General features: G+C 37.7%; 2 protein-coding genes across 2 annotated transcripts; one reads left to right on the top strand and one right to left on the bottom strand.

Moving 5' to 3' along the window:
• Positions 1–93: 93 nt before the first annotated feature.
• Positions 94–20,344, bottom strand: gnptab (N-acetylglucosamine-1-phosphate transferase subunits alpha and beta). The gene is made up of 21 exons (XM_082167788.1): positions 20,051–20,344; positions 19,726–19,811; positions 19,373–19,492; positions 17,679–17,729; positions 17,200–17,396; positions 16,759–16,823; positions 15,559–15,693; positions 12,520–12,681; positions 12,230–12,409; positions 11,935–12,105; positions 11,039–11,162; positions 10,680–10,886; positions 7,327–8,321; positions 6,987–7,186; positions 6,622–6,841; positions 5,995–6,108; positions 5,679–5,764; positions 5,497–5,595; positions 5,242–5,409; positions 2,701–2,791; positions 94–1,387 (listed from the first exon to the last, which is right to left on the bottom strand). The coding sequence occupies exons 1-21, from the start codon at positions 20,180–20,182 to the stop codon at positions 1,316–1,318; spliced, it is 3,675 nt and encodes a 1,224-aa protein (XP_082023914.1). The 5' UTR covers positions 20,183–20,344; the 3' UTR covers positions 94–1,315.
• Positions 20,345–21,629: 1,285 nt separating this feature from the next.
• Positions 21,630–25,520, top strand: dram1 (DNA-damage regulated autophagy modulator 1). Its single transcript, XM_082166999.1, is given in 8 exon segments — positions 21,630–21,775; positions 21,777–21,919; positions 22,837–22,904; positions 23,459–23,601; positions 23,847–24,024; positions 24,228–24,286; positions 24,383–24,475; positions 25,010–25,520. Coding segments are annotated over 8 exon segments (750 nt in total). The 5' UTR covers positions 21,630–21,751; the 3' UTR covers positions 25,052–25,520.
• Positions 25,521–25,686: the final 166 nt, after the last annotated feature.

Genomic DNA, 25,686 nt, shown 5'->3' with positions numbered 1-25,686 from the left:
TTCTGAAAGCAAGAAGCAGTGACACGCAACACCTAAAAATGTGACTTAAGGTGCAGCTGGCTTTCAAATTTCAAAGGCATATTAAAGCAGTCATGATTTTGAAAGACTTTTAATTGACAGATTTGTCCGTTTCATTACATTATGTCATTCAGATTATGTACTTAAGTTCATCAAACTCTTTTTTTCTGCTTGTGCAATTCCACAAAAAAAAGAAAAAAAGAACAAAAAAAAGAGGCACAGTTTCTGGTTAAATTTACAATTGACACAAAAGTGGTGAAGTGTCAGTATAATTTAGAGACCTAAAATGTATTTAGAAAGACTTTTAATAACCTACATTTCCAAAATAAAACAATGATATGCTTGTATATTACGATTATGTCCTTCATGACCTAATAAATAAAAGTAAATGGGGAAATACATCGCAGAACAGCATTATCATTCAACACGTTTTCATAAACTCAAGCCTGTTTTGTCAGGCACGTACGCCCTGCAGAGGTTTGGGGTCAGTAGTTGTAACGTATGAGCAAGCAAAAAACAACAATTCCCTTTTAAAGACAAGTGAAGGTGAAGAGTTAATTAATACACATGAGGGCCACAGGCAGTGGCATCTGAATTTCAGACAGAGTTGGTATTTAATGTCCCACTAAGAGACAAGCAAGTGAAGGGCTTCCAGCAAAAACGACATGCATTTAAAAAGAGAAAGAGAAGGAAATGGCTCCTTTTTGATGATCATTGCTCAAATTACCAAGTATCGGGATTGCTGTTTGGTTTTAAATACGCTCCCGGAGATTTTGTGCAATAAGCAAGAGAGAGCAAGACAGATTAAGACAAATGCAAAAAGCCAAACACAAGGCAGAGAGTTCCAGCCGTGCATCAGAGTCCACCGCTTTCATTCATGTGGTAAAGAAAGGCACTGTAAGGATGAGGAAGGAAAGACGATACAAAGAGAACAAGAGAAAGAACAACGCGGGTAGTACTTTACCCTTGATGTTCTCATTTAAATTAAAAATCCTATTTCAAATCATTACATTTCAAACACTTAAGGTCATATGGCAACTCACACTCAATATTGAGTTCGGTTCACATTCAATACACAACCTGGAGTGTGATCGCGGGACGAGAGAAAGCCGCTTGCCTCGTGGGCCGCAGTGTGTCTCACTAATGCCCCTTTGTGAAGGAGGCCTGTACCTCGGAAGTTTCTCCATCAACTTCCTCCAGTCACCTCCAAATGGGCTAGTTTATCTGACGGCATTAACGGAAGTACGTCTGTGGTACTTCATATTCTCACGACACGCCCTCTGAGAGAGGAATAACCTCACACCCGCTCTGGGTTCACATCCTTGCTGACCCTGCGTCTGGGGAAAAGCCGTCGTTTCAACATGATCAGCTGAGGGATAGAAGGAAGAGGAAGGAGTGTCAACCAAACCTGTTGTGAATGCTGTGGGTCAACTTGTGACCAAACACATGACACACGTACAGTATAAAAACAAGATTGACATGTGATCAAAAAAAAAGGAAGGAAGAGGAAAGAAAGACTAATACTAGACTAAAACAGAATTCAGTTTAGATTCAGAGTCACAATGTGATTCCTATTAATCATTAATAATTCTAATTTGTATGACAAAGAGACATGAATCAGTGTATAGATAACCACCCCTTATGAAGAACTCAAAGTGCCATTTAAAAATAAATCAATAAAAGTTATTTTCAAATGATCAAATTTATATGAATATATCCATATTTAAAATTATGAAAGAATGTCTAAAAATATATAAAAATAACGTGAGAAAATATACAAATAAACAAGCATATTTAAAATAATTTAATTAATCTTTAAAATGGTAGTTAAAAGCAACAATAAAATAATTAAGAAATTAAGAAAAAAAGTTTCCACATGTGAACTGTCCTCTGGAAAAACAATTTGTAAAATGCTATTTAAATTCCATTATTTTATTTTATACATAAAGATAGATAGATGGATAGAGAGAGATAATAGTTTCCATTGTATTTTAATTGTCATATTTTAAAAGTCCATAAAAAAATATATATAAAAGAATAATGAAAATAATAAGTGCTGTATATGCAGTAAGCGGGAATTACATCAAGAGAATCAGGAAGTTAACGAGAGAGGCTGTTAATCTGTTCTGAAGATTGAAATTAATCTTGTTAATGTGCCAGTCTGTCAGATGATGATGCAGCTAAACATGACATGCCTCTACATGCATGTACGGCAGCAGCAGAAGCATCCACTGATAATGCATCATATCCATATTTGTAACTTCTAGTGAGTGTTCACATTACTGTTCTGTCACTAAGGACAGATGAATACATACTGATCTTTTAAAAGGTCACCATGTCCATTAACCTCTCCCAAAAACAGAAACACGACCCTGCAATTAATAGTGTGACTATTTGCTGCAAGCTGCCTGGTTGATCAATCATCAGGATGATATTTTTGCCTTTACCATTTCCTTAAAAGAACACAGGTTGCTGGGTAAAATTCGATATATTAGTTGCTAATGTTATTGAGACTAGCCGGACTCAGCTGACTGGACTCAGTGTGTGTGTGTGTGTGTGTGTGTGTGTGTGTGTGTGTGTGTGTGTGTGTGTGTGTGTGTGTGTGTGTGTGTGTGTGTGTGTGAAGTGAAATAAAGAAAGACAGATAGTGCACAATGGACATGTAAGCCAAACCATACTGACCTGCTCAGCAAAGAAAGACATGACAGTGAAGACGACTAATGTCACCAGCACACAGTGGGTCCAGAACTTCAGCTTGTCCCTGTATATTCGCCTGTGAAACAAGAGGTCGAGACAAGGTTAGCATGGTTCATCAAACCCCTGCTAAATGGTAGATGCCATAACTACAATTTGAATACACCAAGCATCATTTTTCATTGAATTTTTATTTTTTATTTTTTATATATCCTAGTAATATACATGCAAATAAGCAACTAGTTTACAGTGAGAATTGGACCTTAAACTAAAGTGTTACAGATTTTTTAAATGTTTTTGAAAATCTCTTATGCTCACCAAGGCTGTATTTATGTGATAAAAATAGAGTAAAAACAGTAATATAGTGAGAAAAATTAAGTAAAATGTCTTATTTTCTTAATATTTTGTGGAAACCGTGACACACACAATTCTCTGATGAACAGAAAATACAAAAGAGCAGAATTTAATAGAAATCTTTTGTAACATTATAAATGTCTTGACTGTCACTTTTGATTGATTTAATGCATCCTTGCTGAAGAAAAGTAATAGTATATTAGAAGTATATTATTTTATATTCAATAATAAATAAATATGAAATATAAAATATATTTTCTAAAACTCTAAGGTCCCATCAAGTAAAAAAGTAATAACATGTTCCTTATACCTTGAATGCAGGTGAGTGTGCACACCTTAATCAACTTTTTTTTTCTTTTTGAAAAATTTTATAAATATCATTATCAAATGATCTGATATATCAAATAATCTGGTATTTCACAACAAAAAAAATTGACCTTAAAACGCAGGTCTGCAAGGGTCTTCTCTATGATGTTTTTTTTTTTTTTTTGCGTCACATGACTTTAATTTGGTGGACAAAAGTCTTTCAAATATTGAATATACCACTGACCCATAAAACCACAACTGGCCCGTACAGCGATTGCTCATATTCTCTGCTGTCAGCACACAGGGGACGGGATCAGCAATGCTGTTTTAACTCTTGGCAGAATCAGAGCGGTATATTTATCAAAACTGTGATTGACAGTTCACGGTGATTCAAGTTCTGATGTCACCCAGCAGGCTGTCGGAGGTGAGAGGGTGACAAGGTGACATCATCCTTATCTGTGAGGAACACCGTTACCCGTTTGTCACCTGCACGTTCACGTCTGAGAGAGCCAATCTGCCGACACCGAGCTTTAAAAAGAGCCAATGGGGCTGGTCGAGCCTGGCAGTGCCCAAAAATAACACCCTTCCCCTCGGCCCAGGCTGGTCACACGACTCTGATGGGGCTTTATGGGGCATCTGGGTGTAACAGAGCCGCTCTGGCTGAGTGAGCATGAATGGTGAATGCACTAGTCATAGTCATAATTTCCATCCTGTAACCCTCCAAAGCAGCGACAGGCACACAAACCCTTCTTCAACCACCTCCCCATTCCCAGAATTCCAAACCGCGACGACAGCTATCACCCAACTTCACACAGTGATGACAGGAAGGAACGTTTACCGGTATTCACAGGAGTAAAGCAACAGAAACAGGCTATAAATCACACACTACTAAATGTAAACAGACTTGTGAAACTCATTACAACAAAACCAGATACATCACTGCAACAATGAACTATTATATTCAGGGGCGAATGAAAAGTGGTGTCGACATGCTAATCTCATGCCGTGGATATTCATATGAGACACCTTTTGAAAACTTAAAGTTCACTCAAAAGGCTTGATGAATCAATCAGTGATTCACTAAATCAATTTACTCACCAAACTTGTATTAGTTTCTTTATTCAGTGAAACAATTTGAACTATGTGCCGATTTTTTTTCTTCACACTATCATTAAGCATAATAAACCTCTTTATTTAGTTAACTTTATTCCAACACTCTTGTTTTTTATTTTTCTTGTCAATTACACCCATTACAGTTTCATGTCAAACTGTTAAAGCTCTCTCTGGTTGAGGGTTTCACTAAACTACTACGTTCAGATCTGCACAGACCTGTTCGACTTGGCCCTGTTTACACCTGGTATTAATGTGAGTTTTGGTCGATCGGATCACAAGTAGACGAGTGAGACACATACCCATTTACACCTGGTATTTTAATCCGTCTCTTTTGTCCACTTCCAACCACTTCTGTCCTGATTTCTTCAGGAGAGGAGAGTGTCTATAGGTAAATGTGTGGGTTTTTTCAGATCTTTTGATCTAATGGACAAAATAAGCTTTCGGTCGAATGCGTTTTCGACTACCTCTGGAAGTGGTCGAAAGTGGACGTGCTCAAAACGTTTTAGACCCCGTTTACACCTGTATTTAGCGTCATCCACTTGTGATGTGATCAACCAAAACGCATCTTAATACCAGGTGTAAACAGGGCAAGATTCAGTAATGAAAACTGTGGTATGTACACAGACCTGTTTGACTTGTCTTTGTTAAATGCCAAGTTACTTTTCTGTCTTTTACACACACACACACACACACACACACACACACCTATGCGAATTGCACATCGTCAACAATGCCTGTTTGTGACTGAATTCTTACCACTCCTGCAACTCTGTCATGTGAAGGAAACGGTTTCTGTATTCTCTGGGCAGCTCAAACTGAGAGGACAGCGGGAACATGGACTCATAGAAGTCCCTCAGAACAGCTTTGACCGTGCCAGCGTCCTTATGGCTGTGGTCAATGTTGTCATTCAGGCAGATAAACTTCCTGTGGTAAAAAAAAAAAAAAAGAGGTTAAAGTGGACGAGGCTTTCCATTGTGCAAAACAAAACAGGAACGCCGCCTCTGCACATACCTAGGGTTCTTCCTGATGTCATCAAGCTGCCCCACTACATGAGAGACGTTGGTTCGTATCATCTTAAAGGCAATCTCCTCCTCGCCCATAATTTCAAACCTGAAAAGAACAAGAGCCTGCATAACTAACCCGGTCTCATAAGAGATGCTGAAGTGTTTTTGAGAAGGTAATGAAAGGCCTACTTGTATTTATTCTGGTCCCTGAAGGCTTTGTGGATCCTCTCTATGATGGGTTTGCAGTGGATTACTAAACCTTTTGTGACGGGTGGCTGCAGACACATCAAAACATTAACAGTACTAACAAATACACAGATAGAAGAGCTGATAATACAAGACTTCTGCAAACTACAGCAATTTTAAAGTGTAGAGACAAAAGCTATTCATGAAGCAAGTTGTTGACTTAAAATCCAATATGAAGGTTATTGTGAGATTTTATCTCCTTATATTAGAGTTACTTTCTTGTGTTGGAGGCTTTAAGGCTTTGAACAGTGGGTCTCACCATGCTGGGGTCGTAATAGGCCTCCTGGGTCGGGCTGACTGTATGGAGTTGCGTGAGGTTGGATGGAAGAGTCTTAGAGCAATTTATGAGCATCTGCTCCAGACTGGTCAAATCCTGTTTACAGTCAAATGAACAAACATGCATTTCCTCAACACAGATAATCACATGGTGACAACAAACTAGGTAACATGTCTTGTGTTCATGTCACAAAATCAAAAACTGACCTACTTGATTGTTAATTGAATGAAGTATTTCAGTTTCATTTCAATTATGTAATTTAAGTTCAAATGTAATTTTATTTTAAATATTTTATATTTATTTGAAATATAAAAATTGTATTAAACAAATTTGAATTAATTTACATAGTCAACTACATTTTAAATATTTTTTGTAATTATTTGTATTAATTATTTTCTTTTTTAAATTTAATAAAATGACATTTTAAAATTAAACAATTACATTTTAATTAATTATATTTTATTTTAAATTACATTTTATTTTAAATTTAAAATACATTTTACCTTATTTTTTCTTCATTTTATTATTACATTTTAAAATTAATATAAACAATTAAAACGACATATAAATACAATTTTAACAAAAAAAAGAGGGTGGGGTTGTGTGTACCTGAAGGCTTAAGGGGAGTTCATGGATACGTGTGGCCAACGTGCGGATCTCACGGTCGGACAGCACACCCGAGTGGTCCGTGTCGATTTCGTCAAACACTTCAGATATATTGAGCTGCTGCAATGCGCTCATCAAGAAATAGAAATAAGAGAAGGCAAACTGCATGTCCTCAGAGTGACGCACACGGTGGGATGAGGTCTTATCAAACTCCTGAGGGAAGCTGAAGGAGCAAGATATCAAGATAAAGTCATGCCTTTTTTTCTATCTGAAATTCGGGGGCCAAACTTTTGGTGCATTACTACTCTATAATAATTTAGTCAATTCAACATTAACTTTATGTTTTAGGTGTGTGTTGTGACTCTTACATGTCCTGTAGTTCTTGCATGATGAGTCTGTCAATCATGTGAGGCATGTGGGCAGGCACTTTGCGGGAAGTGAAGCCGAATTGAGCGTTCAAGAGTCTGTTGACATAGCGGAGTGAATCAGCAAAAGTGTCCTGCAATCTGCGTCCAGTGGCAGTCTTGTCAGCTGCATACCGCAGTTCTCTTTGTAGACGCTCCTCTTCCTGTGATGCACAAAAAAGACATTAAAATGTATTAAATTTATGAATAGGAGAACCTGCAATACTCAATGTAGCAGCAATAATTCCTGCCTTTCAGTTACAAGAATCAATCGGCTGTTTGTTTATATATACATGCGTCTCACCTCCAGCAGATCCTGAAAGAACTTCCTCTTCTCCCATGGAAGGAAACCCCGGTCAAAGTTGGTGTAGTACTGGAGTTTACGACCCGCTGGCCCTCTGCGGTCTTGGCCTTCTTTGGCCTCTGAACCCCTCTCCTTAGACATGTTCCCCATGAGGTTGCTGAGAAGCTGAGGTTTCTCCATGCCGAACAATCGTGGATGAGCTTTAGGTGTTACACCGTCAATCTTGACTGGGACAAGAGATGGAGGGACACCTGGTTCCAATTCAGAGTTTTCTTCGTTTTCTCTTTTCACCCTGGCAGCTCTCTCGGCCTGATGTTGACTGGTTAGAAGAGGTTTCTGCTCTTCGTTCCATTGTTTTGCTTGTTTGTTCTTGTTAAGTGAAAGCTGAGCTTTGTCTTTGTACGGCTCCAACAGCACTGCTTTGGTCAAATTATAGCCTTTAATAGTGATGTCACCCAATATTAGCTTATCGTTCAGCTTCTGTAACTCAAGTTTCACTTCCTCTGGCAAAAGAGATTCATTTAACGCCGGTACTTGCACAGCATCTAAATCGCCATGGGATTTTTCTCTGACTCTAGGGCCTTGTTTTTCTTTGGGAACATTTTCAAACAGGACCTCCGGTTCTGGGGTCACTCCGGTCGGTTTGGGTTCCTCGTCTTTCTCGCGCACTGGATCGGATACGTTCGATTTGGGGAGCTCTCTGGTATCCACAACGACAGAGAAAATCATGGTGAAGTCGTGGTTGTCGGCAGCCTGAAAGGTAAGGTTGTAGTGGATCTGGGTGGCATTGTGTCCAGGCAGCAACAGCAAATGGATGGTCTTCCACTTGTTGGCGACAGAAGTGTGACGGACTGCTGGGTTATCAGCAACCTGCGCCTCGGACACGCGGTTAGCCAGGCCTGAGAAGCTAAAATACGGCCGGAGCGCTCCCTGAGGCAGGGTGTAAAGCGTCTGGTTCTTCCGGAGAACAATACGGTGGAGTTGGTTGAAATTATCTTACAAATTCAAAAACAAACACAAAATAAGTTAATTCTGATCAAATACTAACAGACTTAAAAAAAGCAGTAAAAGCGGTTCTCAAGCAGGAGGCTGGGGTCCACTAGGGGTAATGTTTTAGTTACGGTATAATAAGTTATTATATTTTTGCCAATACTATATATTCATTTTAATGTTAATTCATATTTAATGTCATTTTTGTAATGATCTAAATTAAAATGCTAAAAAAGACGATGTAAATGGAAATAATGTGTCTATATTACAACACCACCTGACATATTACACCGTGTCATGGAATGGAAAAGCCATGTGTGACAAGCTAAGTACACCCTTACTGCTTCCATAGGAATTACATTTAGGAGGGTTAGTAGCAGTCAGGCGCTGCTTATCAAATGCCTTTGATTAAAATCAGCAAGTGTGACCAACTCTATTAAAACAGAAGTTTTGGCAGTTTGCTGGTTAGGACCATTCAGGTGTGTGTTAACGCAATGCCAAGGAGGAAAGACATTAGCAATGGTCTTAGAGAAGCAATTGTTGCTGCCCATCAATCTGGGAAGGTTAGAAGGCCATTTCCAAACAATTTGAAGTCCATCATTCTACAGTAAGGAAGATTATTCACAAGAGGAAAACATTCAAGACAGCTGCCAATCTTCCCAGAGAGGACGTCCCAGCAAATTCACCCCAAGTTCAGACCGTGCAATGCTCAGAGAAACTGCAAAACACCAGAGAACTACATCTCAAACTCTAGAGGCCTCAGTTAACATGTTACACTTTAAAGTTCATGACAGTACTGTTACAAAAAGACTGGACAAGTATGCCATGTTTGGAAGGGTTGTAAGGTTACCTGGCCTGAGCCTTTTCTCTCTAAAAATAAGATGGCAGGATGGCTTAGGTTTGCAAAGTTGCATCTGAACAAACGTCAAGACTTCTGGAACAATGTCCTTTGGACAGACAAGACCAAAGTGGAGATGGCCATACTGCACAGCTCCACGTTAGGCGAAAACTAAACACAGCATATCAGCACAAACTCCTCATACACACGGTGGTGGAGGGGCGATGATTTGGGCTTGTTTTGCAGCCACAGGACCTGGGCACCTTGCAGTCACTGAGTCGACTAAGAAATCCTCTGTATACCAAAATATTATAGAGTCAAATGTGAAGCCATCTGTCCGACAGCTAAAGCTTGGCTGAAATTGGGCCAAGCAACAGGACAATGATCCCAAGCACACCAGCGAAATTATAACAGAATGGCTGAAAAAGAAAAGCAATGGCCCAGTCAAAGTCCAGACCTCAACCCGACTGAAATGCTGTGCAGAGAGCTGTGCATAAATAGATGCCCAAAAACATCAATAAACTGAAGTTATGTTGTATAACTTAATAGTGGGCCAAACTTCCTCCACAATGATATGAGAGACTGATAAAGTCATACAGAAAAATGATTACTTGAAGTTATTGCTGCTAAAGGTGTAATTAAATCATAGGGTGTACGTAGTTTATCACACATGGCTTCTCCATTTTTGCTTTATTTATGGTAATTAAATAATGACACAGTGTAATGTCATGTGTCATCTGAGGTTGTATTTACTTAATTTTATGACCTGCTAAAGTCATTCAAAATGGTGTACTCTTTTTTTTTTTTTTTTTTTTTTTTACATGACTGTATGCATGTATGCATGCATGCATGTATGTATGTACATTCAACCTTAATTAAACGCGCTTGGTCCAGCTAATCTAAACTACAGGTATGTGTGTTGGAGCAGGGTTGGAACTAAACTCTGTGGGACTGTGGCCCTTCAGGAGCTGAGTTTGACACCCCTGTGACTGTAGCCTGGTAATACCAAACTCTGCTACTTCGCTTTGCTTCGTAGACAGAGTCTGGAATGGCATAATAGAGAAGTGTTTTCTCTCTCTCGCGGGGGGGCGCTTGTCTGAAGTTTAAAATCATTGGTTACCCGTAAGCCAATCACATAACGTTTGGTTATGGCGTGTGTTATGCGCATGCTCAGCCGCATCTAACTTCCACTGTAAACACACGTATGATGCGAAAACAAAAACCATCGAGCGAAACACCGGAGTGAACATGGCTGTGAACGACTTTTGCAGATTATGTGAAGTAAATCTACGCATCCACGGTACAATCAGCGTCTACGTCACAGCTCTCAGCCCGCCCTCTGTTCGTTGATTGGCCCGGCTGTTTTCAGGCCGGAGGAAAACGGAAAGCTATGACGCTGTCTCAGACTGAGTACAGAAGCGAAATGAAATTGAGCGGAAGTACGAAGTCTGACGTAGTCAGGCTACTGTGACTGAGGGGAACCCCTTAAAATCAAAAAGCTTGAGAACCACTGGTCAAGACTCACCCTGCCCACAGTCGCCCACATCGAACCCACAAGCCAGAACGTTGCACGCCTGGTCACAGAATTTATCAGCCAACCAAGAGTTAGCGCAACCCTGGTTACAGAAGGACACGCCCCCCAGTCCTCCGAGACCACCTGCGAACTGCCAAGGCTGTCCGCCTCCAATCACAGAACCGCCCGCTCCCCCGAAACGACTGCTGCCTGCAGTGCCTACCAGGAAAAAATACAAAAATAAAATAAGAAATAACAAGAAATGATGAAACAGACACAAGGCTGTGATCAGAAAGTTTGATCATGAAATAAAAAATGAACGCGACTGACTAAAGCCAGAGTTTTTGGGTGAAATTATATTGTCAAAGTACCTTGACAGTCTCCTCCATCCCAATCACAGGCAGAGTTGTTGCAGGCCTTGTCGCAGTAACCGTCTTTGATCCAGGAGCCTGGGCAGCCCTCAGCACAGTTTGGAACAGGCCAGGTGAGATACACCTGTGAACATAGAAAACATCAGAGGTGATTGAGGTGAAGCACAAATAGAGTAGAGTATCGTTTGAATTTGGACAATGCCGATTACGCTCATCGATTCACATTTATCCTAAGTTTTATTGTAAAAAATGTCATTATAACTGAGTAATATGAACAAAAATCAACAGGCTAAGGAACACTTGCACAAGGAACTTCTGCCTATGGTTTAAAAATATCATAGCAAAAACAACTAGCCTAACTAATATAAATTTCAAGCATTATTAAAGACAAGTAATCACTCAGTAATTAAAAAAGAACAAATACAAAATTAGCAATCACACAAAAAAAAATACTACTGAACAAAGATATGATACACATGCGTTTTCTTTGTCAACTGTTTACTTTAGACATAACTGACTCGTTTAAGAGGATATTTTGACATTTTTTGTGTGTATTTGTCCGTTCAAGTGCAAAAAGAAGGGGGAAGAGAACTCAGCTCAGTTTCGCGCACTATACCGTATGAGAAGCGGCTTTCTGTGCGGACGTTTTGGATGTGTGTTCAGAACAAAAAACAAGAGCTTGTATCTTGTGCGTGAATGGTTTAAAATCATATTAAAATACACACAAAGGAATCGATAAGAGGAACTGAAATTTTAAGTTTATAACAAGTATCCGATTCCTGACCTTAAATCCGATTCCAGAACTGGAATTGATTTTCGATTCCCAACCCTACACAATGAGTTGTAATGGAAAGATGATTTATTTTAGAATAATCTACACTGACAGTCTTTCTGACCTTTTGACCTTTGGAGTGGCTGTAGAAGTCATCAGGCCACACGTCCTTGCCGAACATGACATCATCATTGAGGTAGATGAACTTTTGTGAAAGTCCTGGGATCCGGTGGATGTGGGTCTCTATGGCAGGAGAACTGAACGTAGGAAGGTGAGACTGGTTGTGAAAAATGTCCTGAGAGACAAACACAAACGCCAACAACATAAAAGACTTTGTCAATTTGGTCTTGCAGAAAAACACCCAACATTAGTATTAGAATGCATTACAATACACGCTACAAAGCTGTCCTAGAACTCACCTGGTGAGTAACCACTGAAATACGTGGGTTATCCAGGTTAAGCCAAGACGGTATCTGTCCGTTGGTTACAATAAAGATATGGCGCACCCAGGGCGCATGTTTCTCTATGGAACGTAACGAATAACGCAGCTCCTCATTGTCTTCAAAGCGACTGGCAGAAACATCCTCATCCTGCTTAGACTGAAAGATAAGAAGACTGTAATTTTTTAGTGAACTGATCATTTATCAAGCACACATTGGCTCAGTTTCTACCCTGGGGTCCACGTGTGGAACTGCAGTGATGTGTATACCTGTGAGATGGCGGTCAGGTCCCAGAACAGGTACGCCGGGCTGATTGTGAGCTCTTTCCCGTCCAGCGTCAGGTTCTTCTTGGCCTGCTGGGTGAGGTCGGTGAAATCCTGTGCTGTGTTCAGGTGGAGGAGAGCAATGCTGGCCTCTGAGTAGAGCTGCAACTGAGATATATATACACACATATACAAACCATCACTCAGAAGCACAGACTACTTCCTACAATATCAGACACAATATGTAACAGGATGAATCAAACTAGAGGGAAAAAACATGAAGCCATACATGCGTACATTATCGTTCAAAAGTTTGGGGTCAGCATCATTTTATATTTGCATTTAGCAAGGGTGAACTAAAACATCTCTACAAAAATATTAAGTGGCTCAACTATTTTCAACACTGATAATAATAATAATATATGTTTCTTGAGCACCAAATCAGAATGATTTCTGAAGGATCATGTGACACTAAAGACTGCTAAAAATTCAGCTTTGCCATTACAGAAATAAATTATATTTTAAAACATATTAAAATAGAAAACGATTCTTTAAAATTGGAACTGTTTTACTGAATTCATCATTGATCAAATAAATGCAGCCTTGGTGCGCATAAGAGACTTCTTTCAAAAACGTTGAAAATTTACCAACCCCAAAATTCTGACCAGTAATGTAGAACAAATTGCCACATCAGAACTCCCACAGGGCATCCCGCATGACTGAGGGGAAATAACTTCCATAACCGGCACTGAAGGAGTAAGCGTGTGTATAGATGCAAAATGATGTACTGGTGCCCTGAAAGCAACTCTGTACCCCCCATTTTATGGGAGTTAATTTGTGCTTATCAAAGCCCCATGATTAATTGTCCCTCAACTTTTCAAATAGTTCCCATACAACTGCTGATACATATACACACACACCTAGTACATCGCATAGAACAGACCAACTTTTATTATTTCAGATGATGTCAATTTCCCTATTATTTCGAACTTCCTCTATCAGAAGGGTCCAGAGATATACCACAGCCATGTGACCGTCAGAGCGCAGCCAAGCTCCTGTGATGCGTTTGCTCGTGTGATCAAGTTTCCCCCAAAACAAGTTTTATCACATGTCACAATGCTGTTTACAAGCACAGGGTGCTCATTGTTTCCGTTCCCGTACCTCCGGTTAATGCCAAATAAAGACTGCAGAGTCAAAATAGTATATCTATAAACAGCATATACACATAAAACGTGTTTCCAGGAATACCAGCACCACCTTAAACTTCTGAAGAAGGCCTTTTCACCAAGGCTGTGGATCTGGCTGCCTTATTCACATTTAGAAAAACAACCAAATAACTAAGAGGATTTTTGTGTTTATAGGTGCATATTGTAAGTATAATTCAGACAAAAGACTAACCCCAACTTTATTAGCTTAATTAGTTAATAATTACTACAACCTATCCTGAACACAAACCCTAAAAGAAAAACATCTGCGTATTTATAACTGAAACATCATTTATCAATCGATTCTCCAATTGAGGACGTTCCCAAAGGGATGTTTCGCCAGATTTAGCTTACTTCTGGAGACAAATCTGTCCCCAAACTATAACTAAGCAGACCTCCCACACACACTCACAGGCTGTATTTCTAGTATAGAAATGTGTGTGCACTGGACAGAGGTCAAGGGAGAGCTTTCATCAACATTGCAAACAGGCTAACACGCACTATAAATACTAGTCATCTCTCAACACTCAACTTCTCTCTCTCTCTCTCTCTTTCTTTATCTGTTCCTCAGCTTCTCCCATTGCTATATTACCTTATGTGACCCACATTTGGATTGTAGACACATACAAGAGGAAAAAAACCCTAGAGGATTCTTCACACCTCCTTCAGGAATACAATAATGAGCAGAACATGAAATGGCAGGAAAACAAGATTTGCAGTACAACAAACACAAAGGAGAAAGACACTGAGTGGGTGCTATTAACGAAAAGAAAGAACTTTGTTATAAAGGCAGAAACTTCAGCATTAAGATCTGATGAGCAATATTGATGACATGGTGGGCTGTGGAGATTTTCTATCGGATGGAGGGAGCAGGACAGAAAAGATAAAGATAAGAGTTACAGAGGGAATGCAAGTGAAAGCAAGTCAGCAAAAACAAACAAACGTAAACATGAACAAATGAAAGCAAGAACAACATTATGCAAGCAAGAATACATGAAAGCAAGCAAGGGTCAAATACAAATCAAAGAAGAACAAACAAAACAAGCAACGATGATCAAAAGCAAACAAAAGTTAATGAAATCAAGCACAGGCAAAAATCAGGCAAGAAAAAGTCAAGCAAAAAAACAAACAAAAACAAGAACAGTCTTATGCAATCAAGAATAAATGAAAGCGGGCAAAGATGAAAAAATAAACAATAGCACAAGCAAACAAAAGCAAAAAAATTGCAAATATGAAACAAAAGCAATCAAGATGGTGCGAGTGAATGGAATCAAAACAAAAGCAAGCAAGTACAAAAGCAACGACGGAAAAAAGAAAGTAACAAGCAAACAAATCAAGTATTGTGATATATATACAGAGCTCTGTGGGGAGACAGAGGAGAGGTAGAGAGAAGGTCACCTAAACCCTGATGCCTTTTCCAAGCGCAGGCTGGCGCCGGGCCATTTCAAACAGTTGCTGTTCTGTTAACCCCCCTGTCACTCCGCTCAAGTGTCACTGTAATACCCTGAGCCCTTATCACATGACCGCAGACAGCAGGACGGAGCCCATGCATTGCCCTAACAAATAAGATAAACACTGAGAACCACAACACACAGAACACTGATTATTATTTTATAGATCAATGGATGCCCAGAGGATAAGCAGTTTGATAGCCAGAAATAGTTCAATATGACAAATACGGTAACATCATTGGGGTTGTTGATGGATAAAGGCCTTAAAGTTCTCTGCAGAACTTACACAGATAGCCATGAATTTCGAATGATTTTTACAATCTTGTGCGCCACCTTGTGGTCATTTCGAACATTGCATTGTACTGATTGTCTCGATTGAGAAGTTTTACCTGCTTGATTTTACTAGTGACCACAGCTGGTAGTTTGACCCTGAGTTGCTCGGTTTCCTTTAGTGACCCCGGGAAGCCGCTCAAGTAGGCCATAGTGTGCATCCGGACCAGCCCCGGAGCCTCTTTATCAGTCGTCTGCAACAGAAACACATGTTTAGACTCCAGGAGTTTCACAAGGATTTGTAAAAAAAAAAAAAACATTTCACACAGAGATGGTGTAATGCATTGTAATGGACTGTGCATGTCAGAGAAGAGCCACAGACAAAATGTGCAGTGATGTCGGTTCCCAGGAGCAGTGTTAGGAGTGTAAAAAGGACTAAAGATAGTTCCTCTTGTTGGTTAAACCGTAAACATACAGCAGAGCAGACATCACGATAAAAAAACACAGTTCCTTTTTCTGTGAATGACTTTGCCTATTATCCCTAAATGCAGCATGAGTTTTTGGTTTTATACGGTTGCACTCAAATATTCCTGGATATACCTGCTTCCAGCTGCTCGGAAAATGACGTACAAAGAAACAACAAAATTCCAATGCTAGCATTTGATTCGCAGGTGTACGATAAACAAAATCAGTGTAATTATATGATACATACAGTATATATATATTATTATCTTTTACATTTGTAATCTTCATTTTTATTTCAGTTCAAGTGTTAAGTGCTTTTGTAAAAAAAAAAATTTTTGCTCTTTTTAAATATTAATATTCAGCTTTTATTTTATTTTTTTATGTCAGTTTTAGTCATTTTAGCATTTCAACTTATAATTTTATTTCATTTAGTTGCCAATGTAACATTCCTAATTCGTAAGTTTTTGTAAGTTCAAGTTAGGTTTTTCCATCTAATATTAGTATTTTATTCAATAAATTGAAATAAGTTTTAGTTGTTTTCATTTTAGTTAACAATAACACTGATCCAAAAACGTATTCTACAAACAATTTTCAGCAAATGTTTGCAAAACAGGTTTTATCATTATGTAATGTAGGAACCTGCTGATTTTGTTTAAAAGTGAATGTTTATCATGCAGTACATCTCCCTTGTGCTCCATGTTTGGGTTATGTCATATACCCATATCTTGGTGAAAGCTGGAAGTGAAAAATGTCCAAATGTCCAAGTTAAAGTAACGTTCTGTTACACTTTTTCAAATAGCAGGAAATTCCAATGTTCAGAGAAAGCAGAATTAGTCAATAAGAAGTGTTCTCACCAGGTAACCTCTGCTGATGGAGTGTGTCAGGAGGTCCTTCAAAGCATCTGTGTGGGCCTTTTCAGCTGCAACAGGAAACATAAGATGTTAGACTAAAATATATATATATATATATATATATATATATGTCTGTGCGAATAATCGTAAATAATTTTTGTTTTTGGCTTTCAATGATTATGAAAAGATAATGATTATTGTGCCGCTGTTGCATTCCGTCAAGAGCACCTTCCTTTCCTTCACAGCGGTGTGTTTTTGTTCCTCCCTAAAAGCCCAAACTTTACATCCAAATCAGCAAGTGACATTTTTGTAATTTAAAGTGTTAATATTAATTAGCGAGACCATGAATGGCTTGGCTATGCAGAGCATTCGCAGCTTATATGGACTGCATGCCCCTGGTGCATACTTGATAAATGTAAGAGTGCTGTGAGGTTATAACTGTACCTTCACTGTGGGAGTGGAAGAGAAGAACAGACACGCTTGTGGAGGGGACGAGGGGTTTGGCCACTTGTAAGAGTTGTTTTGTAGAAGACAACGCTGCTGAAAATGTTGGCAACTCCTTCAATGTTATGTTGGCAGGAAGGGCTGGATCCAGCACCAGCACAGGGCCCATGATGCAGTGGGACAGCAGACATTCTGGCCTATCGGTGCACACAGACTGAATTAAAGTTCTGATCTAGATCTAATCTTTATGAGAGGTACAGCCATCCACACAACCATTCTGTAGAGCAGTATTTGCTTTTGACACAGGAAAGTGCTGGTGGCATAAAAAACAATGTGGCTGTGACAAAGGCCCCTCTCGCTGTGAAACAGGAAATGTGTAGGCCACCACACAATATTCAGACTGCTTTAAGTCCTGCAGACACATGATGGGACGAGAATAAAAGCATTTTGACTCATTTCTACTTGGTTAAAACACTCACCTTCCCTTAGGAGTGTCAGTTATTTCAGATGCATTTTTTCCCAGAAGCTCCCTAAAAAAAAGCAATAAAAAAAACGTTTGAACATCTTTAAGCCACTCTTATAATTAGCACTATTGAGGACATGAATATATATATACACATGTGCGTGTGTGTGTGTATATACATATATATATGTGTGTGTGTGTGTGTGTGTGTATGTATATATATATATGTGTGTGTGTGTGTATATATATATGTGTTTGTGTATGTGTGTGTGTGTGTGTGTGTGTGTGTGTGTGTGTGTGTGTGTGTGTGTGCATATATATATATGTGTTTGTGTGTGTGTGTGTGTGTGTGTGTGTGTGTGTGTGTGTGTGTGTGTGTGTGTGTGTGTGTGTGTGTGTGTGTGTGTGTGTGTGTGTGTGTGTGTGTGTGTGTGTGTGTATTGTGGGTGGGTAAAAATCGATATATGTCACATATGACATTCTATCTTCGATTCACATATGAAAAAATCGATTCACATATGATATTCTATCTTCTACCGATTTGCACCGATTCACATATATCAAACCTTTATTTTCTAAAGTGTTAGACTGCTTAAACTTTGCTGTACTACATAAAAGTTATTGACACGTTAGCATGTTATTATTATTGTGTAACAGTATATTAGATCTGTGCATTCATTCTTAAAGGGACAGCAGCCTCATAAACTGTTGCCATTCGTTTCATTAATGTTTATAAAAAAACTCTCACTTGCTATGACTGAATCACTTTTATATCTTTAATATGAATCAATTTATATTTAATTCATACAGTGAAGACTATATTGTGTTTTATTATTTGATCATTCAATTTCTCTAATATTTCTTATTACATGTTAAATAAACCTAGGCTACTGTACCTGAAAAACGTCAAAGGTTTATTTAATTTGTATTTTTTTATATTGTATATGTCCTATTGTTTGTAATCTGATTTGCTTCTTTGTTCCTATTTTTGATATCAAAAATAATATTGCTTTATTATAGAAAACCACCAGTCATGTGTGTAATGATGATTGCCGTCAGCTTAAATGACATTTGTTTTATAATATTGGGTTGACTAAAATGGGAAGAATAACTAAATAAATTTCACGGTTCACATTTAATTCAGTGGGATTTTTTTCTTCAAGACCTATGAAACGATCTACCACAGTCAAATAGGAAAAGTAACACAGTAAACTAGAATCAAATCCATGCATATATCGACTCAAAATCTAATTAAAATTTGAGAATCAATTTTTTATCGAATCATGACCTCAAGAATCGATTTGAATCGAATCGTGAGGTACCAAAAGATCCCCACCCCTATGTATGTATGAATGTATGTTCATATATATATATATATATATATATATATATATATATAATGTGTGTGTGTTCTTTTGAACGGTAGTATGTGTGTGTGTGTGTGTGTGTGTGTGTGTATATATATATATATTTCTTGAGCAGCAAATCATCATATTAGAATGATTTCTGAAGGATCATGTGACACTAAAGACTGGAGTAATGATGCTGAAAATTCAGCTTAGCATCAGAGGAATACATTCCTGATGAAAGCAGTGAAGTGGAAGGTTAAATAAATAGTCAAAGTGTGCAAACACTATGCAGAATGTTTCCAACCATGTGGGGGTAAACAAATACTACATTAAGAGTGTGTGTGTTTTATGGGTGGGATACCTCAGGGCCTTCTGTTCTTCTTCCAACTGCTGTCTCACAGTACGAAGATCCTTCAGCAGGCCCGTGTCTGTGCCGTTTACCCAGGTGTAAACCACATCGATGGGCATCGGTAGGCAAAGCCTGAATTATTACAAGCATATGAAGCAGGGAAGGTATGTGAATCCAGGAGCATATATACGAAAATGTGCATTTTCTAATCATATTAAAAAACTGTAGCGACAGACTGAAATATCAGCTGATTTTTATAATAATTTTCAGATTATAAGTGTCCCTTAGAGAGTGATCAGATAACAGGGCTTTATTACTGTGTGTGAATGAAGCAGTGATGCTAGTTTCATTGATCTGTTCCTCACCTGGTCTGAAAGGACTTTCCTGCAACATTATCTCTGTAGGAATCAAACAAAACATGGTACTGATCTCGACTCCACTCTACTACAACCTGCAAACAAAACAAAACAAAACCAGTCAGTTAATACACAACAGCAAACCCTTACAACTAGTGCGTTAGATTTCCAACCACTATGTAACAGGTCAGAGTCACATTGCACAATCAGCTTTGATCAGTAATCAGTGATTGACACAGAATGCACAGATAACATGCATGCACGGCCTAAATGCGAACCTAATGAAGCTAGTATACTTCTGCCGGATGAATTTCACCCTAAATAGTGTACATACCTCTCCAAACTGAAAGGCTGACACTATCATGAGGACCAGTCCTCCGAAACACAGGTATAGTCCATAACGATGAGACAGGCAGGTGTATGTCTGCCGCTGCAGCAGTTTCAGAACCGAATTAATTATCAACATGACTCTCCCCGGCCATCAACATCTCTTCCTCCATAAACACTTAATGTGGACACATATTTCCCGCGGTGAAATAAAAACAACTTCATTACACTAAAACATACTGTCACATGATCGCACGCTCAACACTCAAACGCTGTAGTTCCTCATGTGTAGTGATCAGGTGACGATGATACGCCGCTCGATTCAAGTACATCTATGAACATGACAGACTCGCTGCTGCCCTCTAGTGAATAGGAGGACGAGCACTTAAGGTACTTCATGCAATTCTTGTAAAGTAGGCCTATTTAAAACTTTCAAAAAAGAACTATTTCACACATTTAAATATATTTTTAAATTATGGTTTGTATATTAATTAAACTGTTTTAAATAGCTTAATCTAAAAAATGTAATGCTCATTTGGCATTGATTTTTCTGTGTTCAGTAGCCATTTAAAGACAACTGGTCAAAAATATTGTATTGCCACTGTACTGAATATGTACTTCATCACTAGCTACATATTCACATGGTTTTAAGGTTAGGGTTTGTTGGTAGGTTTGGAGTTAGTAAGCACACTATATTACTGCAGATGAATATTATGCTGACCAGTAGCAGATTCACACATTTTCTGAACACTATAGTTGTCAAAGTTCATCTACTTTAAAAATGGACCCTGAGTTTTAACGGTCATCAATTTCGTAAATCCTGCAAAGTTTTTTTTATATTTTCATTATATAAAAATTTTTTTTTTAAATGTATCTACATTTATAACACAACACTTTGTATTATTTTAGCTTTCCATCAAATTACAAGAAACTAGTTGACGCTGCTGTGGGAGATATGGTAAAATTGACATCTTTCTCTCTTCTGACTGCCGTTATCAATCTCTCTCTATTTTTTCAATTTTGTGAAAACACCATTGTGGAGTTTTCCTTGTGCTATTTGAGCAAATGGGAATACCCAACTATGACGCCATGAAATACTTTGGCCATCTCCATAACAAACTGGTTTAGTTAACAATCTAAAGTGGAAAGATTTATCGATAGGCTAACACTTTACAAAAAGGTCCCGTTAGTTAACATTATAATGCCTTAACTAACTTTTAACAAAGAGAAATACATTTGTTTCAGTATTTATTCGTCTTTGTTAACGTTAATAAATACACAACTGTTCATTAGTTCATGTTATCTGAGGTACATTGAATAAAATTAAAAGATGCAAATTTTGATTTAAATCATTTAGCCTACTAGTAAATGTTGAAATTAATATTAGGATTAGCTAATTCATGTTTTAGAAAGAAAAAAAATTATTATGTAGTTACCCTAACTAATGTTAACAAATGGTACCTTAAAGTGTTACAGAAAGAAAGAAAGAAAGAACCTCTGTGTGTTGTTCACATTTGCGGTTGGTGTCAATTTATATGGGTTAAACAATGAGGAAGAGAATCAGAGATTCCCATCGAACACGTGACACTATAGATACAGTTATAAACGTCGAGTTACTATGTGCATATACCGTAGCCTAGTATGTGTTCAGTCAGGTCCGTGTCTTAATATCTGATATGTGATGTTTTCTTTGCTTTTGTCTCCGTGAATGGTGATGCACCGTTCACACTCAGCCCTCAGGCGAGATGGTTTGGTTTTTGGAAGGAATGTGCTTTTTACCTACTTTTCTGGTAATCTGGTCATCGAGCACATTCATATTATCTTATATCATCGCATTGTTTCGACGAGATGTTGACGTTGTCCTTCCATATATAAGGTATGTATTATGCCTTTTCACATTGTGCTTGATTTTAGTTTGATACACAGCTGAATTTGACGAATTAACAACTCTTAACATAATAGACCAGAAATAGCTTGTAATATTAGTAACAAGTCCATGTTTTAAGCGGGTATTTATATAGCCTATTGCCTATACATAAAGCTCCTAGTTGTAAGAGTTTCGGGAAAAAAAAGTTTTTGCTGGCAGCTCGTTTAGTTTCGTTTTCTACTGAGAAGATGAACGTGGCTCGTGTTCAAAACTAGGTTAGTATTCAGTGCAGGAAGCAAACTAGATATCCTGAAAGAAGATTAATATAATATAATATAATATAATATAATAACACACAATCACACACACACACACACGTATTTAATATAAATATAATATATCATGTAAAAAAACACCCTACATTTTTTAAGTTTATTATTTAAAAATAATAACATAAAATTATATTTAAATGTAAAATACTTATTTAAAATAATATTTAAAAATAAATAAATAAGTAATAATAAATATTTTCAAAGTCACGTATTAATGTATTGTAATGGTGAGGCCATGATTGCACTTTTATTAAATGTCATACAGTAAACTGTGGACAATTTGTGTGCTTATTTCTAATACAAAGTATTGCACAGTTATGATTAAATGTTTCTGAATTCCTTCATGAATGTTCGGTAACACTTTATTTTACAGTATCCTTGTTACATGTACTTACCATAGTTATAACAGTAAATTATGCATAATTACAATGAACTAACCCTCAACCAAACCCTAATCCTACCCTAACCCTATAGTGAGTACATGTTGTTGAGTAATATTTCTCAGTACTTACACAGTAACAATGGCACCTTAAAATAAAGTGTTATTATAATTTGTATAAACGTTTCTGAAAATCAGTCCTTTACATTTTTCAGTGATACAGGGGCAACTCCACCTGAGAGCTGTGTGTTTGGATTCATGTCGACAATCACTTCGTTTGCAGGTATGACTAATAATCAGCCACTTTCTGATTTCAGATTGATTTGATTTTGATTTCCAGCTCATATTTCATAAGTACAGTTAATCTCCCAGCAGCAGCGGCAGCTTCAGGAAACTCCTTACTGCTATCTGTGTGTCACAACCTTTTGGAAATTGTGCAACTTTTAGTCAGCCGCAAACTGTTTGGTTTTGACATGTGAGAGGAAAGCAGTGGGAATGTCTCAAATATACGTTTGCTTTAGTAACAATGGAATCTCACTCATTCTGGTCTCACTTCTCTTTCTGCTGAAAACGAAAGCCCATTTTTTTCCCACCCGTGACACACAGCTGGAGTTCAGTGTTTTACAAAACCCCAAACAACAACTGCAGAAATGAAACCTAGGTTATCAGAGCAACAGCCAACTCAAATACATTTTTAACCGATATAAATACTATTTTCATCGCACTTTCCTGCATAGAATTGATCGTTTTATTGCATGAGTGAATATTGTTGACTGTATATTGCACAGCAATTTCCATTCTTTAAACTGATGAAACTCTGATGAATTTGTTTTCCAGCCTTTGCTACTATGTATGCTGAATATAAATTTGTGGAAAGGGTCCACGAGAGAACCGGTGCCGTGTCTCCTGTTCTAAACAAGGCTTCTTTTGCTGTTGGCATCATCTCTTGCATCGGCATGTGTTTGGTTGCTACATTTCAGGTATGTCTAGTTTAGCCACAAACAAAAACTCTTTCAGAATTTACTCACTTTTGTTCTTTGATGGATCCCAAAAATTTTATTTTGAATTGTGTGTGTGTGTGTGTGTGTGTGTCTATATAAAGAAAGTCAGTGGGTTCCACTTCCAATATTGTTTTGGACCCCATTGACTTTCACTGTATGAACAAAAGCAGTTTGTGAGTAAACGATGACTCTGATTGACACTCATGTATGCTGTTGTGTTCTAGGAGACGACGGTGATGGTAGTCCATGATTTGGGTGCTTTACTATTCTTCATCTTTGGAGTTATATACACCATTATTCAGAGCGTGATCTCGTACCGCGCTCATCCTTACGGACCTTCTAAGTGGATGTGTCATTTCCGTGTATTCTTCGCTGCAGTGGCCTTTGTAGCTGTTTTTCCCAGTATCCTTTCTCAGTCTTACGTGCGCTGCTGGTTGACATACTGAACATAGTTTTGCCAGTGTAAATGTTTATGAACATGCATCTCCTCCCATTGCTATTCATCCAAATCCAGTGTTGTGATCCCAGCATGCTGGTTTTCCTTGTGAAGACATGCACTGTTTACATTTCAGATCAAACTGTTTGTCTTTAACGCCTCCCTCCAGCAATTATCTGTGCCATTTGTGTTGGAGCAAGCAAGCTTCACTGGGACATCAATGATAAGGTACAATTCATGTCACTAACCAAACATTTCAGAGCTCAGATTATAGTAGAATGTAATATTGAATGTTTAAAGTTGCTTGTTTCCCTGCTTCTGAAGGACTACACACTTCATATAGTGAGTGTTGCGTGTGAATGGATCGCTGCCTTCAGTTTTGTCTTCTTCTTCTTAACATACATCCAAGAGTTCCAGGTGAGTACATAAAACATGATGAGACTTACACTACAGTTCAAAAGGTTTGGGGGTCAAAAAATTTTTTTTTATGCGTTCATTTAGAAAGGATGCATTAAATTGATCAAAATTGACAATTATAATGTTCTATTTCAAATAAATACTGCTCTTTTGAACTTTGTTCATCAAAAAAATAGAAATAATCCAGGAATTGTTAATAATGAATGTTTATTGACTTCTGAGGAATCATGCAAGACTGAGTAATGATGTTGGAAATTCAGCTTTGCCATCACAGGAATAAATTACGTTTATATTAAATATAATAAAGATATTTCAATTTGCTATAATATTTCACAATATGCATACAGCATTTTGATCGAATAAATGCAGCCTTGGTGAGCATAAGATACTTTTAAAAACATTAAAAAACCTTACCGACCCTAAACTTTTGAACAGTAGAGTATGTGGTATCATTGATTATCGCATTATTTCTAATCACTTACATTTGGTGAAATTCGTAGATAAACTTAACATTTCTTTTATTTCTTTTTACAGCAATTCACTCTGAAACTGACTGTTAATTTAACAGAGTATTAATGACCGTGACATCATACTGTTACCGGATGAGTTATGTTTTTGGTGCATTTTTATTCATATAATTGTATTTTTTTATACAACTTATTAGCTTTTTTCACGTTGAAAGATCTGCTGCTGTGCTTTATAATCATTTGCAGTGTATATTTTTGTAGCTTGCACTTTGGTCTTGGAAAAAAGGCATAAAACGTACTTGAAATGTAATACACTCTAACAATAAAGCTTCATCATAGTGATTCTCCTTTTATAATCAACCAAGAAAAAAAAATAGCACATTCATATTTGCATTTAATCAATCTTTGCTTCGGTTGTTTTTCTTCCTGATCATTCCAAAAGTTCAGTGCAGCCGAGAGTGAGCCACAGGTGTGTGTTTTTTACTCTTGTTCTTTATGCTGTGTAATGTGAATGTAAGTCCGTTGATTGCACAATGTGTCTGATTTTGTAATTCTGGAATAAAAACACATGACAATGATGATGATGTTCATGGTTAAAGAGAAGTGATTGCTTTAATGTTTCTAATAATAGGAATAGCAGCATACACTACTGTTTAAACGTTTGGGGTCTGTAAGATTTTTTTTGTGGACTTTTAAAAGAAATTAATACTATAATTAAGCAAGGGTGCTGATCAAAAGTGGCAG

The sequence above is a fragment of the Leuciscus leuciscus genome (genome assembly GCF_965113295.1).
Source record: "Leuciscus leuciscus genome assembly, chromosome: 4".
Classification (NCBI taxonomy): Eukaryota; Metazoa; Chordata; class Actinopteri; order Cypriniformes; family Leuciscidae; genus Leuciscus; species Leuciscus leuciscus.
This window is presented reverse-complemented; position numbering and strand designations above follow the sequence as displayed.